General features: G+C 37.6%; 1 protein-coding gene across 3 annotated transcripts in view; it reads right to left on the minus strand.

Moving 5' to 3' along the window:
• Positions 1-14,924, minus strand: part of KIDINS220 (kinase D interacting substrate 220) — a 109,780-nt gene that overhangs the window by 38,434 nt on the left and 56,422 nt on the right. For all 3 annotated transcript variants that reach the window (XM_025353580.1, XM_025353581.1, XM_025353582.1), the window contains 5 exons: positions 13,276-13,416; positions 12,298-12,541; positions 12,049-12,137; positions 10,139-10,283; positions 3,687-3,849 (listed from right to left, as the gene is read on the minus strand). In XM_025353580.1, coding sequence (XP_025209365.1) covers positions 3,687-3,849; positions 10,139-10,283; positions 12,049-12,137; positions 12,298-12,541; positions 13,276-13,416 — 782 coding nt within the window. The remainder of the gene's footprint in view (positions 1-3,686; positions 3,850-10,138; positions 10,284-12,048; positions 12,138-12,297; positions 12,542-13,275; positions 13,417-14,924) is intronic.

Below are 14,924 nucleotides of genomic sequence, written 5' to 3' on the forward strand. Positions count from 1 at the left end.
AATAAATTTTGAATGACGACAACACCAATACCTACAGATAAGTAATATATCAAAAACAAAGAATTTCATTAAGATTTTAAGCTATATATAAAAAACACCAAAACAGTTTTTGGAAAAAATATTGCTAGTATCTTAAAAACTAAACAGAAAAATTACCAGTACAAAGGATGGACTTTGTACTACAAAGGAGATGAAGCGACAACTTCCTCTAAACTAACTAATGTTAAATTTTTCATGCTATCCACATTCATAACTTAAGTCCACATGCAAAACAAACAAGCCTGTGCATAATCCAGGCCAAATGATGGCGGGGAAGAGAGGGAAGGAGAGCTGATCATCACCCAGAAAATGATGGAGAGAGCAAGCAGGTTAGTGAGAGCTACAAGAGGTACGAGATGACTAGATGTGATAAAATGAAGCTTATGAAAGTTTTGGGTGAGTATCAGGAGGGGTTATAAAATATGACATTTTATTATGAGAATGCCCTAAATAATGTATAGAAACACCATTACTTGAATAATTTAAAAATAACAGGTCTATTAAAGTCATAAATTAGATGTCCATAGTGTCTGTACAGCAAACTGCTATTTCAATGAAATGGAAAATGGCTACCATTCTGAAGCACCCTTAGAACTTATTCAACTCTTCTTTAAACATCAAAATAAAGTACCAAAATAAAGAATGTTGTTATCCTTATTGCAAAATTATTCTGACCATATCACCCTGGGTAAAAGATTGACTGAGCAGTGTCAAAACAGAAATTTAAAACACTATCTTCATGAAAACTACTTAAATTCATTTTTTTAAAAACCACTATCATTCTGCTTTAAATGCCAGAAATAAAGTTTTAGACTAAAATCTTTCAATGGTTGCCTAAAATGCTGCAATAAAAACTAGACAGAAAATTTTTAGTTTTTATTTTACTCCCTTTCTTACTAAACGTATGTTTAAAAAAAAAAAAAAAACTCTCAAATGATCCAGACAAAAGCTTTCAGCTCAACACATAATTGCAAGAAAATTACAATAATTGTACCAATTAAAACCATCTTGAATGAACAGTGTGTCATCTTAATGTTCCTGTGGTTTACAGAGGGGTCTATTTAATTCGCTGAAATTGCTTTCCAGTGTTAGTATCAAATGTCATTTGTTAAAAGTTGAACAATTTAAAAAATAATTTAACAACGCAATTTCACCAAACACCAAGAACCAACATTTTCTTTTTCACCTGAATAAAGCCAGCAGATGTGTCATCAAATTGCTATAAAAATAAATGAGGCTTTTTATGGATTAAAAAAAAAAATTCACTACTAGCATTAAAAATACTATTTTCTGATTGTTTTTGCCAAATCAGATTTCTTTAATACAATAAATGAATATCAATTACATACTGCTGCTTTTTGTCGACTGTAAATAAAATTTTCTCTTTCAAATGACAAGCAATAGCATCAAAGAACTCAACTACAGTTAACTAGAAACATAATCATCTAGATTATTCTCACATACTTTAATATCTGGCTTTTCAATATGTTGATCAAAGTGTCTTCCTATAGTTTTTCATTCCAAATCCTTATTATATGTAATTATTTTAAGTCAATTCCTACAAATATCAAAGACTGCTTACTATACTTTTTCTCTTCCTTAGACTAGCTACAAAATATTCTTTGTAAGTAGTTGCAGGCATTTAAGACTTAAATGTACTTATTTCACCAAAAAGAGAAGAACGGCATCTCAAAATCACCCCAAATCCAGCCCAGTCACAGATGACAAGCCTGCCAAAATGCCGAAGTTTAAAGTAATAAGTTGGTTTAATGGCAAAGCAAAGTTCACATCCCTCATTCTATCCCCGTCTAACACCTCCACACTTTCCAAAGCTTCAAGAGTACATAAGGCACCTAGCAGAGCACCTGATGGGAAGGAAGGAGGTCAGGAACACTAAGTGACCCAACCTCCTTAAGTCAGAACCCATGTGAGACAACTAGTTCTCCTGTGCCCAAGTTTACAAATTTCTTGAAATCTAGAAATACATTCCTGGAGTAATATACTTCTCCTAAACAATACCAGTTCAAACAGGGTCTAAGAATCTGAGGCAGCTGCAAATTCCTTCCACTACTGTTTCTTAAGCCATCAGTCCACAGTTCCTAAACGAAGGCTTATTCTTTTTTATGACATATTTTAATTTCACACAAATGATAACAACAATCTCAAGGACAGATGAGAGTGTCAAGGGATTACCTGCTTATATTAAATAGGGCTTTATGTATCAATATAACATGCAAAAAATAAACCTAATTATATTGGTATGAATTATTATGAAGCACTTAAATCCTTTTAAAAGTTTTAACCGCTTAGTAATTACTGTTACTAGCAAGCATTCATAATTATACAGCACCTGTATTATAATACAAACGTTTATTCACAAAATAAAACCTTGTATGTACAATAAAATATTGTACTACAGAACCAAGAGAAAAACAAATCATGCATCTCACAATAAGATGATTTGTAAAACCTCAAAGACCAGATGCAATGCAGTACCACTTCTCAATAGGTAGACGGTAATTATATATCACTGCATCTACTGGAACACCTACTTGATACAGCACAGGTTTAAACCACTAAACTAATTTCACATAAATTAAACAGAAAAACCCAGAAGAGCTCAAATCTGTGGACTAATACAACAACCTCTATAATTCTAAAACCAGTTATTTACTTAGAAAACATTAAATGTGTACATAAAAAATAGGAACTAGAAAAATAAGAAAACCACATACTGACAATACTCTAAGGAAATAAAAGTTATCCGAAATCTTAGAAGTTTTAATATATAAACTATACACTAAGGCTGGGCACAGTGGTTCACGCCTGTAATCCCAGCACTTTGGGAGGCCAAGACAGGAGAACTGCTTGAGCCCAGGAGTTTAAGATCAGCCTGGGCAACACTACAAGTCCCTGCCTCTACAAAAAATAAAAAGAAAGGCCAGGCGTGGTGGCTCAAGCCCGTAATCCCAGCACTTTGGGAGGCCGAGACGGGCGGATCATGAGGTCAGGAGATCGAGATCATCCTGGCTACCACAGTGAAACCCCGTCTCTACTAAAAAATACAAAAAACTAGCCAGGCGAGGTGGCAGGCGCCTGTAGTCCCAGCTACTCGGGAGGCTGAGGCAGGAGAATGGCGTAAACCCAGGAGGCGGAGCTTGCAGTGACCTGAGATGCAGCCACTGCACTCCAGCCTGGGCGACAGAGCGAGACTCCGTCTCAAAAAAAATAAAAAGAAAAAAATAAAAAGAAAGAGCCAGGCATCTTGGTGCACACCTACAGTCCCAGCTACTTGGGAGGCTGAGATGGGAGGATGACTTGAGTCCAGGAGTTTGAGGCTACAGTGAGCTATGATTATGCCACTGTGCTCCAACCTGGGTGACAGAGAGAGATCCTGTTTCTAAAAAATTTAAAAAATTTTTAAATAACCTTTATATATCTGAAAAAGGAAAAGCATGTACAAATAAAGTCATAGATTTTTACATGATGGGATATATGCCTGTGCTAATACAACTCCAAAATTATAATGGAATTAATAAGAATGATTAAATCCAGAAGTATATATTTTATACATATTATTTTGTATTGTCTGCTTTATATGACTCAATCTAAAATAAAGTAAAATATAAAGAGGTAAAAAAAGGTACCTTTCGTAGATGGTTTTTAATGTCATTTGATCTGGAATACCTTCAGTCTCTTCCAAATATAATATGAGCCATGAAGTCCGGTATGGCCACTGCTCGGTGAGGTTGATCCAGCTAGCAAGCCTGTCCCAGTTGAAACTAATCTGATTGGCTCTCAGTAATCGCCCTTTTAAAAAAATACAAAAACATTTTAAAATTAACAGATGTGTAATAGTATGTTAAGTAAAACAGGTAGTATATTCTCAAATATTTTAAATTTCTAAAATTTACCATTTAATTTATACTACAAATTCAAATCTAGTACTGCCATGGCTTCATTTTAGAAGAGCTGCACTAAGTAAAGCTTTTAGGGCTTAAACACAATTTCAATTCTAAAGCAATTTTTGGTTGTTTGATTTGCCACTGGTGAGATATACTTCTTCGACATACCAAGCAAACATCTTTCAGAATTGTGTTACACAGTACACCACCACCCACAATCACTGAGCAGAACATCCATTTACCCACAATGGACCCCAGTCCTCTAAAGTGCCATCTGCTGAGATCCTACTGATGGACTATAAACAGATCCAAATATGCCAGTCCATTCTCGTTGTATTACGGATGAATGGGCAATCCCACGCGCTTTCATTTTCACACACTAAGGGTCATCTATGTAAGTAACCTACCGACTGAGTTGTAATGTTTCCAATATTTATTATTTATGTATTTTAAAACAACCTTGTCTATTGCTGGGATTTTCTGAGGACTCTAATTCGCTGTTCTACCACTAGGCATCTGTACAGGTAGACTGTCGCAATCCTCAAACTTTCAGAACGGAGGCCTTGTTTCATTGCATCATGTTTCACCGTGATTTGGTAGGAATTCTGAGCTGCTGATACTGTTGTTAAAGTTTCAAACACTGTCAATTTTACCTCATCATTATCAATTTTGTTTGTATGTAGACTAAGATACCTACTTGTTTTAGTTCCAATATGAGTTATTTCTTTCCCTACTACTAATAGACATATAGATAGATACAGATATATAGCTATATAGCTATATATGCCCCAATCTAATTCTTCCTATATCACCAGGCCCTCACTCCCTCAGCAAATCTGCTCATACACAGAATTTATATTTTCATGGCTGGATTCCTTTTCCCTGGAAGGTAAGATGTGAGCATTTGATGGAGATACGGCTATGTTGGAGATACACACACAGTGCTGTGTGAAAAGAGAAAAAGAGCACCAAATCCAGAAGCGGCAGTTAAAGGAAGGTTTCCTTAAGAATATAACCACTAAAAAGAAAAAGACGCACACACAAAAAAGAATATAACCAACCACTAGAACTAAGCTATGAAGAATGAGCCCAAGTTAGTCTGGTGGGAAGGCACGGGCTGGCAGGGAACGGAAGCAGAGTGAGGACATTCAGACAAAAGGAAGAGCAAATGCACCACGCATGCACGCAAAGTCATGAAGGAACTGGTAGACAGAGAGAACTGGAAAACTATTTTAAAAGTATGAGTGAATAGGCCAGGCGCGGAGGCTCACACCTATAATCCCAGCACTTTCGGAGGCAGAGGTGGGAGGATCATTTGAGGTCAGGAGTTCAAGAACAGCCTGGCCAATATGGTGAAATCCTGCCTCCACTGAAAATACAAAAATTAGCCAAGCATGGTGGCAGGTGGCTGTAGTCCCAGCTACTTGAGAGGCTGACGCAGAAGAATCACTTGAACCTGGGAGGTGGAGGTTACAGTGAGCCAAGATCACACCACCACACTCCAGCCTGGTGGACAGAGCGAGACTATCTCAAAAAAAAAAAAAAAAAAAAACAACCCGGGGGAAAAAAAAAAAAATTTAAAAAAAAAAAAAAAAAAAAAAAGTATGAGTGAATAAAAATAAATATTCTATCCTAACAATCTATCTAGCCTATAATGAGTGACTAAAATTAAATATTCTATCCTAAGAATATATCTAGCCTATAATTAGCTAAAAAATAAAGCAATATCAAAAGAAAATTCTGAACAACGAATATGTCTAAGATAATTTTTTAATCTTATCTTCCAAAACAATCCAACAAAACAAGTTTGAAATAAAGTATATTTGATAAAGCACAATTTTTAATTAGGAAACCACTCAACTAAATACTTACCAATATTTATCTGCTAAAACCTCGAATTCTTTCCTGGTATTAATCTCTCTATTGCATGACTTTCCTAATAGCAACAACTATTTGCATGGTGTTCAGCGGGTAACATACACTTTTGCATACATGAGAATTGGGGATTCAAGAGGCTAAGTAACATGCCCAGGACTCAAACCCGAGTCTTTTGCCTTCAAATTCTATCCTTTCCAATAAAATATATTTCCCTACACACTTCCAACTAATGTTACCCAACGAAATGGAAAACATCACCAAAAAAGAAATCAAAATTTGATTAAAATACACAGATTTAAATCTGTGTATTATTTTTCAACACAGCACTTTTAAGCAATGAAACTAATGGCATTAGGGGCTTTTATAAAATGAAAATTTTACTTAGAAATTTTTCGGCCGGGCGCGGTGGCTCAAGCCTGTAATCCCAGCACTTTGGGAGGCCAAGACGGGCGGATCACGAGGTCAGGAGATCGAGACCATCCTGGCTAATCCGGTGAAACCCCGTCTCTACTGAAAAATACAAAAAACTAGCCGGGCAAGGTGGTGGGTGCCTGTAGTCCCAGCTACTTGGGAGGCTGAGGCAGGAGAATGGCGTGAACCTGGGAGGCGGAGTTTGCAGTGAGCCGAGATCCGGCCACTGCACTCCAGCCTGGGCGACAGAGCGAGACCCCGTCTTAAAAAAAAAAAAAGAAAAAGAAATTTTTCATGGGCAGAGCTACATTTGATGAGACATAAAAGACAAATATCTCTCATTTAACAATCAGAAAGTCTACTGTATAGTCAAAGACTAATATTAGAAAAATTCTTACATTTGAAATGTGGCTTTAGGAAGATATTTTCTTTCTATTCTGAAATGTGTAAACATCATTATTTTTAAAAATGTGTATCTCAGTATCAACTATTAAATGATGTTAACTTGGTCCTCTTTAGAGTGTCTGAAAATGTCTAAATATAATCCAAAATCCTTTCTATGGATTTGGGGCCTGTAAGGCTCAAAGTGAACTACCCAGGGGGGCTAGTTGTTTTTGTCTTTTTGTTTTTTTTAAGATGGAGTCTCACTCTGTCACTCAGCTTGGAGTGCAGTGGCGCAGTCTCGGCTCACTGCAAACTCTGCCTCCTGGGTTCAAGCAATTCTCCTTCCTCAGCCTCCTGAGTAGCTGGGATTACAGGTGTGTACCACCACACCTGCTAATTTTTGTATTTTTAGTAGAGATGGGGTTTCATCGTGTTGGCCAGGCTGGTCTTGAACTCCTGACCTTAAGTAATCCACCTGCCTCAGCCTCCCAAAGTACTGGGATTAGAGGCGTGAGCCAGCACAACCGGCCAGTCTAGTTCTTTGACATCACTTCCCACCATTCTCTTTTGATCCCCAAAGTGCAACCACACTGGCCTCCAGCTGTTCCTGGATTTCCACCCCAGAGCCTCCACACTTGCTCTTCCTCTTGTTAAGATGCTTTTCTCAAGACAGATATAAAACTCAGTTCCTACTTCATTCAGGTCTCTTAGTCATTCAACAACAGCATCCCAGACATTGTTCTGGGTGCTGAGAAAACAGAAATACGAAAGATAGATAGAAGGCCAGGCGCAGTGGCTCACGCCTGTAATCCCAGCACTTTGGGAGGCCGAGGTGGGCGGATCAGGAGTTCGAGACCAGCCTGATCAATAAGGAGAAACCCTGTCTCTACTAAAAATACAAAAATTAGACAGGCGTGCTGGCACGTGCCTGTAATCCCAGCTACTTGGGAGGCTGGCACAGGAGAATCGCTTGAACCTGGGAGGCGGAGGTTGCAGTGAGCTGAGATCACGCCACTGCACTCCAGTCTGGGCGACAGGGCGAGACTGTGTCTCAAAAAAAAAAAAAAGAAAGAAAAGTAGACAGATAGAAAACCTTTGCCAGGTGGATTTGAAATTCTACTGAGAGGAGACAGACAAAAACCAAAGAAACAAACAAACAAAAAAGTAAATGATGTAGTGAATTAGAGGTGATTTTTTTATGTTGAGTAAAGCAGGGAAGGGTAACACAAGGCATACCGAAGAAGATGTCATTTTATACAAGATGGTGAGGGAAGATCTTGTCGAAAAGCTGACATTTAAGCAAAGACTTAAAAGGAAGTGAGAAACCCCATGATGCATATATCCAAAGAACAATCTGTACGGGCAGAAGAAATAGCAATCGCAGGAGCCTTTTGATGGAAGCATGTCTGACATTTTCAAGGAACAGCAAAGAAGTCAGTAAGGGATGGAGGAGGAGAATGGTGGGAGATGAGGTCAGAAGGGGGAAGGAGATGCAGAAAGGCAGATCATAAAGGGCTTTGTAGGAAACTATAAGGACTTAGATTTTTATTTTCAGTGAAATGAGGACATATTACGGAGTTCTGAGCAGAGACATAACATGACTGGCTTCTATTTTAAAAGAATCACTGTGGCTGCCGTATGGAGAATAGGCTGTAGAGAGAAAAAGACAGGAATAGAGACCAGTCAGACTATTTCCATAATTAATAAAGGTAGAATACGAAAATGTATCTGATGAGGGTGGTATGCTAGAAATGGTGAACAGTGCTTATATTTTGGAAATAGACTGAAGACAGTGCTACAGAATATACTAGTAGATTGGTGGTGGTATACGAAAGAAAGATCAAGATTTTCTTACTTAAGGAACGGGAAGAGTTGGATTAATAGACAGGAAAGACATGGATGAAGTTTGAGTCAGAGAATCAAAAGTTCAATTGTAGACACATTATGTGTCAGATATATGTTGACACCATTAGATGTCAAACAAGCAACTGAAGAGCTATAGGGCTGAAAATACATATTTGAGAGTCGCTGGCATATAGATGGCATTTAAGCCTTTCAGAGTAAATGCGATCACCAGGTAGCAGGTCTAGATAGAAAAGGAGAACTCCAAGAAACGCACTCAAGAGCATTGCAATGCTAACTGGGAAAGGGAGATGAAGACTCACCACCAGCACAGGAGGAGGAAATCCAGTCGGGGTGGCATTCTGGAAGCCAAAGGAAGAAAAGTTTTTCAAAGAGGAAGAGTGATCAACACACTGTCAAACGCCACTAATGGGGTCAAATAAGATGTGCGCTGGCCTGACCACTGAATTTTATAACACAGAAGCCACTGGTGACCTTGAAAATGCAATTTTACTGAACCAAGAGCAAGAGATTATTGGAATAGGTTAGAGAAAACAGAGGGAGATGAATGAGAGACACAGGGACAGACAAGGCTTTTGAGGAGCTTTGCTGAGAAATGGGGTAGTAGCTAGAGGCAGAGGTGCGGTCAAGAGCAGCTTTTCTTGGGAAGGGAGAAACAATCTGTGTGTTGATGGGAGTAATTTTCGAGTGAGAGGGAGGGCTATCTCCTGTTTACGGTGTGGTTTTCATGACACACATCATTCTGTGACATTATATCTTTTGGTCTTCTCTATTAGGGCAGAGACTTTATCTTGTTCACTGCTTATCTCCACAAAGGACAGAAATGTTACCTGGCATAAGGTAGACACTCACTACACATCTGTTAAATGAATATATATATGTTGATAACATACTAAAACATTCCCATTGTTGAACATAAATACAGTGAGGCTTGAGAACTCACTTAAAGGAATTTAAGTACCAAAAATATTGTAAGTATATTAGATACAACCTCACTTGGAATACAGTTCACAGCATGAACCCCAACAATATAAAACACAATTCTAGTATAACTATCATAATAGAGTTAACACTAGTAAATATTACAAAGTACCAATCAATACCTTGCAAAGAGACATACATTTTACAAACTAACTTACAAGTATTGATGTGGTTGCCCTGAAGCTATGAGCAAGCAGGAATTCACAAGGCAGGGAGCAGACTTCCATGCAGGGACCTCAGGCACAGGCAATAATCCTCAATTTTATTGTCAATATTTTTTATTCAAAAATATCATTTGAAAATTAAAACAATAATAGCATATAACATCTGAGTGTCAACATTGTAAATTATAAGCTAATTTATACTCAGTAATACGAATTAGAATTAAATTATCTTTACAGCAAAAGAAAAATTAAACTTCAGATTAAGTGAAAGATTTTTTAAATCATAAAGTTTTAAAATAATGGTATACAGCTGATGGTTGATAATATCAGTTTTGACTTTTCATTGTCAAAACTAAAACTGACTTCATTAAGTGCACTTAACACAAATAAACCCAGTATTCAGCAATGTAAACATATACACACAATACATACCTACCTTTGTTTCTGAAATTAAATGGTTTTGTGAATGTTAAAGTTTATTATCGATCATAGACAATAAGAGACAAAAGTCACCTGTCACAGAAACAATATTAAGTAATCTTCTCATGGTCTGGGGACTGATGTCACTGAACCAGTCCTCGGTAACCAGCAGTTTTGTAAGATCAAAGGACATCTGGCGAGTGATGGTCCTCTGCATCTGCCTTCTTCGGTAAGTGTCCTGAAACAGCACATCATCAGTGAGAAGGAACCCATGCGTCCAGTCTAGGAACTTAAGGCTTTCTGAGATGTTAATAAATTTTTATAGCAACAAAAAATCCAAAGTTTTAGTCAAAGAGGAATATCATACAGTAATAAATTATTATCCGTGAGGTAGAATCTTCACAAAGCAATTGTAAAGTCATATTCACAGCAACTGCATGAAATGCTATGGTTTAGCTTCAGATGCATTTTAAGTTACAGTGGTACAATTAGAGGAAGCTCAATGCCTTTAAGATTATAAGTAAGCAGAATTGTGTAAAGAGAATGATATTCAAACTCCATGGGGTGTGGCTATTTATAGGAACCCTTAAATAATAAAGCAAATAAGCCCTTGTCTGGTTTTAAGGATTCAGCATTTTGATTTTTAGGTTATTATTATTATTATTATTAGACAGGGTCTCTCTCTGCTACCCAGGCTGGAGTACAGTAGGGCAATCACAGCTCACTGCCACCTGGACGTTCTGAGTTTGGGCAATCCTCCCACCTCAGCCTTCTGAGTAGTTGGGACTACAGGCATGCACAACCACACCCATCTAATTTTTTATTTCTATTTTATGTAGAGGGTGTGACTATGTTGTCCAGGCTGGTATCGAACTCCTGGTCTCAAGTGATCCTCTCACTTCATCCTCCCAAAGTGCTAGGATTACAGGCATGAGCACTGCACCTGGCCTGATGTTTAGGTATTTTAAAGCATGTAAAAACTGTGTCAAAGGGACCGCCTCTCTAACTATCCTCACATCTCCATATGAACGAAAGGCACTCTACAGGGTGGATGGGCTAAAGGAATTCCATCTCATAAGAGGAGGAACAGGTACAACCAAGGTGTGCTCTTGTCTAAGGTCCTGATGCACAGGAAGGATGGATGCAACCATGCGGCACCCAAGGATGCCAGGCAAGAAATTAAAAATGATAAGTTATATATGCCTCTGAATTTAGTGCTGTCAATTGTCATTCATCATATTAACTTTGCATCCGTATCTGTAAAGGGTAGAGGCATAAAATCAAAATGTCACTGAAGACTTTTTTTTAAAAAGTAAAACATCCAAACTTAATGGTAGCAAATCAGAAAAAAACACAAGGCCAATAGTAGCTCAACTTCACTGAGCGTGAGTGGCACTGTCACAACTGCCTGCAAGTGATTATCTCCCTATCATATGCATACAGACATATACAGAGAACATGCCCTCGTCCCATACAAACAAGATGGGGAGGTCAGGGAAACCAGTGTGTTGAAGGAGAAACCCCCAGTGGCTGGGAAGGACACAAGTCACTGTGTGGTAGAGAACAAAGAGTGAGCATCCCACAAGCATTTAGGGAAGGACGGCCAACAGGAAGGAAGACAAAGCCAGGAGTTTTCTCACACTACAAACCTTTCTCTCCTACTGCTATGGTGGCAACAGGCATAGCTCAACCTGACCAGGAATTAATACAGTGGTTCTCAACCCTGGATGAAATCATTTGGCAAGCTTTAAGATCTGAGGGATCAGGAGCAGCACCTGGGCTGAGAACAGGCTGGGACCCCTATACGAAGTACAGTTGTTAGGGTTCTAGGTGCGGACATTCCCTGAAACACATGAAGCTGAAAGGGAATTCAATGATAATGTTTATTTGAAGAGCTTAATGCAATATTTACATAATATTATTTAAGTGGCATCATCTTAATTTTATTTGTATTCAAATAAATAGCAATACAAACATACAGATTGAAATCAATGGCATCTTACCCGTCTATTGAGAGCTGTCTTGCTACCAAGTTTTGTCATCTCTCCAAGGCTGTTCTGTGAAACTCTTCTGTCAGCATCTTCCTGTATCCCTTAAAGAATTTATCAAGACAGCATCACTTACACCAAAATTCTGTTGTATATTTAAAGAAATGTGAAATAACAACATTTTTCAAGGTAAAAAAGAGAGTCGCCATGAAGAAACAACAAAACTATTTCAAACTCAAAGTACTTTAGGAGCCTGAGCTTTACCTGTAGTATCTGAGCATGGAACGTCACCATTTGTTGCCGAAGTTACGAGAAATTTTCTTGCATTGCTCAGTCCACGACTATTAAGGAACACAGGCAAATGCACTATGTTGCGCATGTAGTCATGGCCATTTATATTCGAATCCCGAAGCACACTATTGAGGTTCTGGTTAATTGCCTTTATGATAATATGTGGATCACTTGCAAAAATGGCAATGAAAGGGCCTTTTGAAAACAGAACTCGGACCTGTGGCAGAAGACATGTACAGCTGTGACACACATTTTAATTGTCCAAAAGAATAAGGCATCTCTTCAAAATATGTGCTATCTTTTGGTGACTATTTCTAAACTACTATTTCTTGTTCATCAAAACTTATTCTGTACAGAAGCAAAGTTTATTGACAGCTCAGTCTAGGTTTGTTGTCATCTAACATGGATAAAATCTGCAAAGAAAATTTATATTGTCCTTCTTTCAGACATTTACAGTCTGCTAAAGAGATAAATCAACACACATGAGAAACATTCATGAATACACATGAGGTACTGGGCACACTGGCCTCTGCCCAAAGTCAAACCACTATTGCTCATAACATACCTTACAGAGAGCCCCACTGATGTACTCGCTTTAATTAAAAAAAAAGCTACAAATTCTGTGGGCTTCCTGTGTTATCTTGGATTCTAACCATAACTATCTGCAAAGAAAAGCTTGAGCCACACTGCAGACTTAAGAGAGGCTCTATTAATTTTTTTCTCACAGTGCCATTAAGCTAAAATTATTTAAATCTCTTTATGACTAAACATTTACTCTTTCTATGTTTCTGCATAAAGAATGGTTGATTTTACAAAAGAAAAATCACAAAATGAATAGGAACTACTCAAATAAAAACCAATTCCATTCTATTTTGAGATATTTGTGAAGTCACACATTCTCTCAAGTGCCACAACGTAACAACAGCGACTTTTGAGGTGGCGCAAACATACAGTGTCCAGCATCTGAAGGACCTTGTCCTGCTCACAGGCATCTAATCCATCGATGATGACGACCAGCCTTGTCTGATTCTGAGTGAAGCTGTCAATGGTTTTTGCCATCCTGGCCATCAATTCCACTTCACATTTAAGAACCTGTATTGCAAAGGAAGGTATAGAAAGCACTGAAGGAAGATCCAAGAAGCTTAAACATATTTCTTAGAAAGTGTGATAGAAAGTCATCTAATAGGAACAGAAGACATTCGAAGTCCGTGCTGCCAGTTGTGGTTCCACTTAAAATAAGAGCAAGTACTTCACAATTTACCAAGTGACTACACATAAATTACAGCAGTTGATCCTCAGAATGACACTGTGGGATAGACACTACCATATCTGTTCTAAAAAGAACAAACTGGGTTGAGTGACTAACTTGCCAAGGTCAGAGGCTCTGACTGTCAAAAGATTCAGATCTGGATGCAAATCCAAATGATCGAAGCACTACACTACTGCTGGCTCCCCGATGGCATCTGACCTTGACCACAGGAATGAGCTGCAGAATTCTACAAAGTCCCTTTCACTTTGAAAAACAAAATCCTGTATTATTTATTTTGGTGGTTCAATTTGCTATTTTCAAACACAGATCTCTTTACTGGGCTCTAGAGGAACTTATATTATTAGATAGTAGTTGCTAACTCTTTCAAATAATTTATAAAAGTCTATTTTATAAAAACATGCTATTGTTATAATGTTTCTCACTCCAAATATGTATTTCCACTGGAAAAATCTGGAATAGAACTCAAAATAAATAAAAGGACTGCTGGTTTCTGGTTCTACATATATGTAAACACTTTAGAAGTGGCCACTCCTTGATTATGTATGCTTATATATGTGTGTGGGTGTGTGTGTGGGGGGAGGGGTGTGCGTATAATGTGCGTATTTAATATGTATGATTGTATATGTAAATGAAGTTAAGGACAACAATGATACTGGAGATGGGAGAGAGAAATTAGGATTATTTTGCTTTTATAAGATAACTACCTGAAAAGTGATACAGTATTACTTGAAAGTGGGCTTGGGTTCGTTGTAAATGCATATTGCAAACTGTAGGGCAACCACTCAAAAAAAGGTTTAAAAAAAAGTACAATTGATATGCTAAGAAAGGTGAGAAAATGAAATCATACAAAATGCTCAATAAAAGCATAAAAGACAAAAAGAAGAGTAGAAGACAAAAATAGGAACAAATAGAGTAACAAATAGAAAACAGTAGCAAATACAATAGATACTAATTCATCTAAATCAATTATCCCTCTGAATGTCAGTGTTCTAAAGATACCAATTAGAAGAAAGAGATGTCAGAGATGATCAAAAAACAAGAGCTAATTTTATGTTATCTACAAGAAACCCACCTTACATAAAAAGACACATGTAGATTAAAAGTAAATGAATGGAGAAAGATATACCAACACCAATCAAAAGAGAGTGGGAGTAACTATATTAATTTCAGACAGACAGAGTAGACTTCAAAGCAAGGAAAGTAACTGGGATTAAAGAGGGGCATTACATAACAACAAAGGAGCTGATTCTCTAAGGAGACATAACAATCCTAAACATTTACATATCTAAGAACAGAGAATCAAAATATATAAAACAAAAGCTGACAGAAC

Source organism: Theropithecus gelada, chromosome 13, assembly GCF_003255815.1.
Source record: "Theropithecus gelada isolate Dixy chromosome 13, Tgel_1.0, whole genome shotgun sequence".
Lineage (NCBI taxonomy): Eukaryota > Metazoa > Chordata > Mammalia > Primates > Cercopithecidae > Theropithecus > Theropithecus gelada.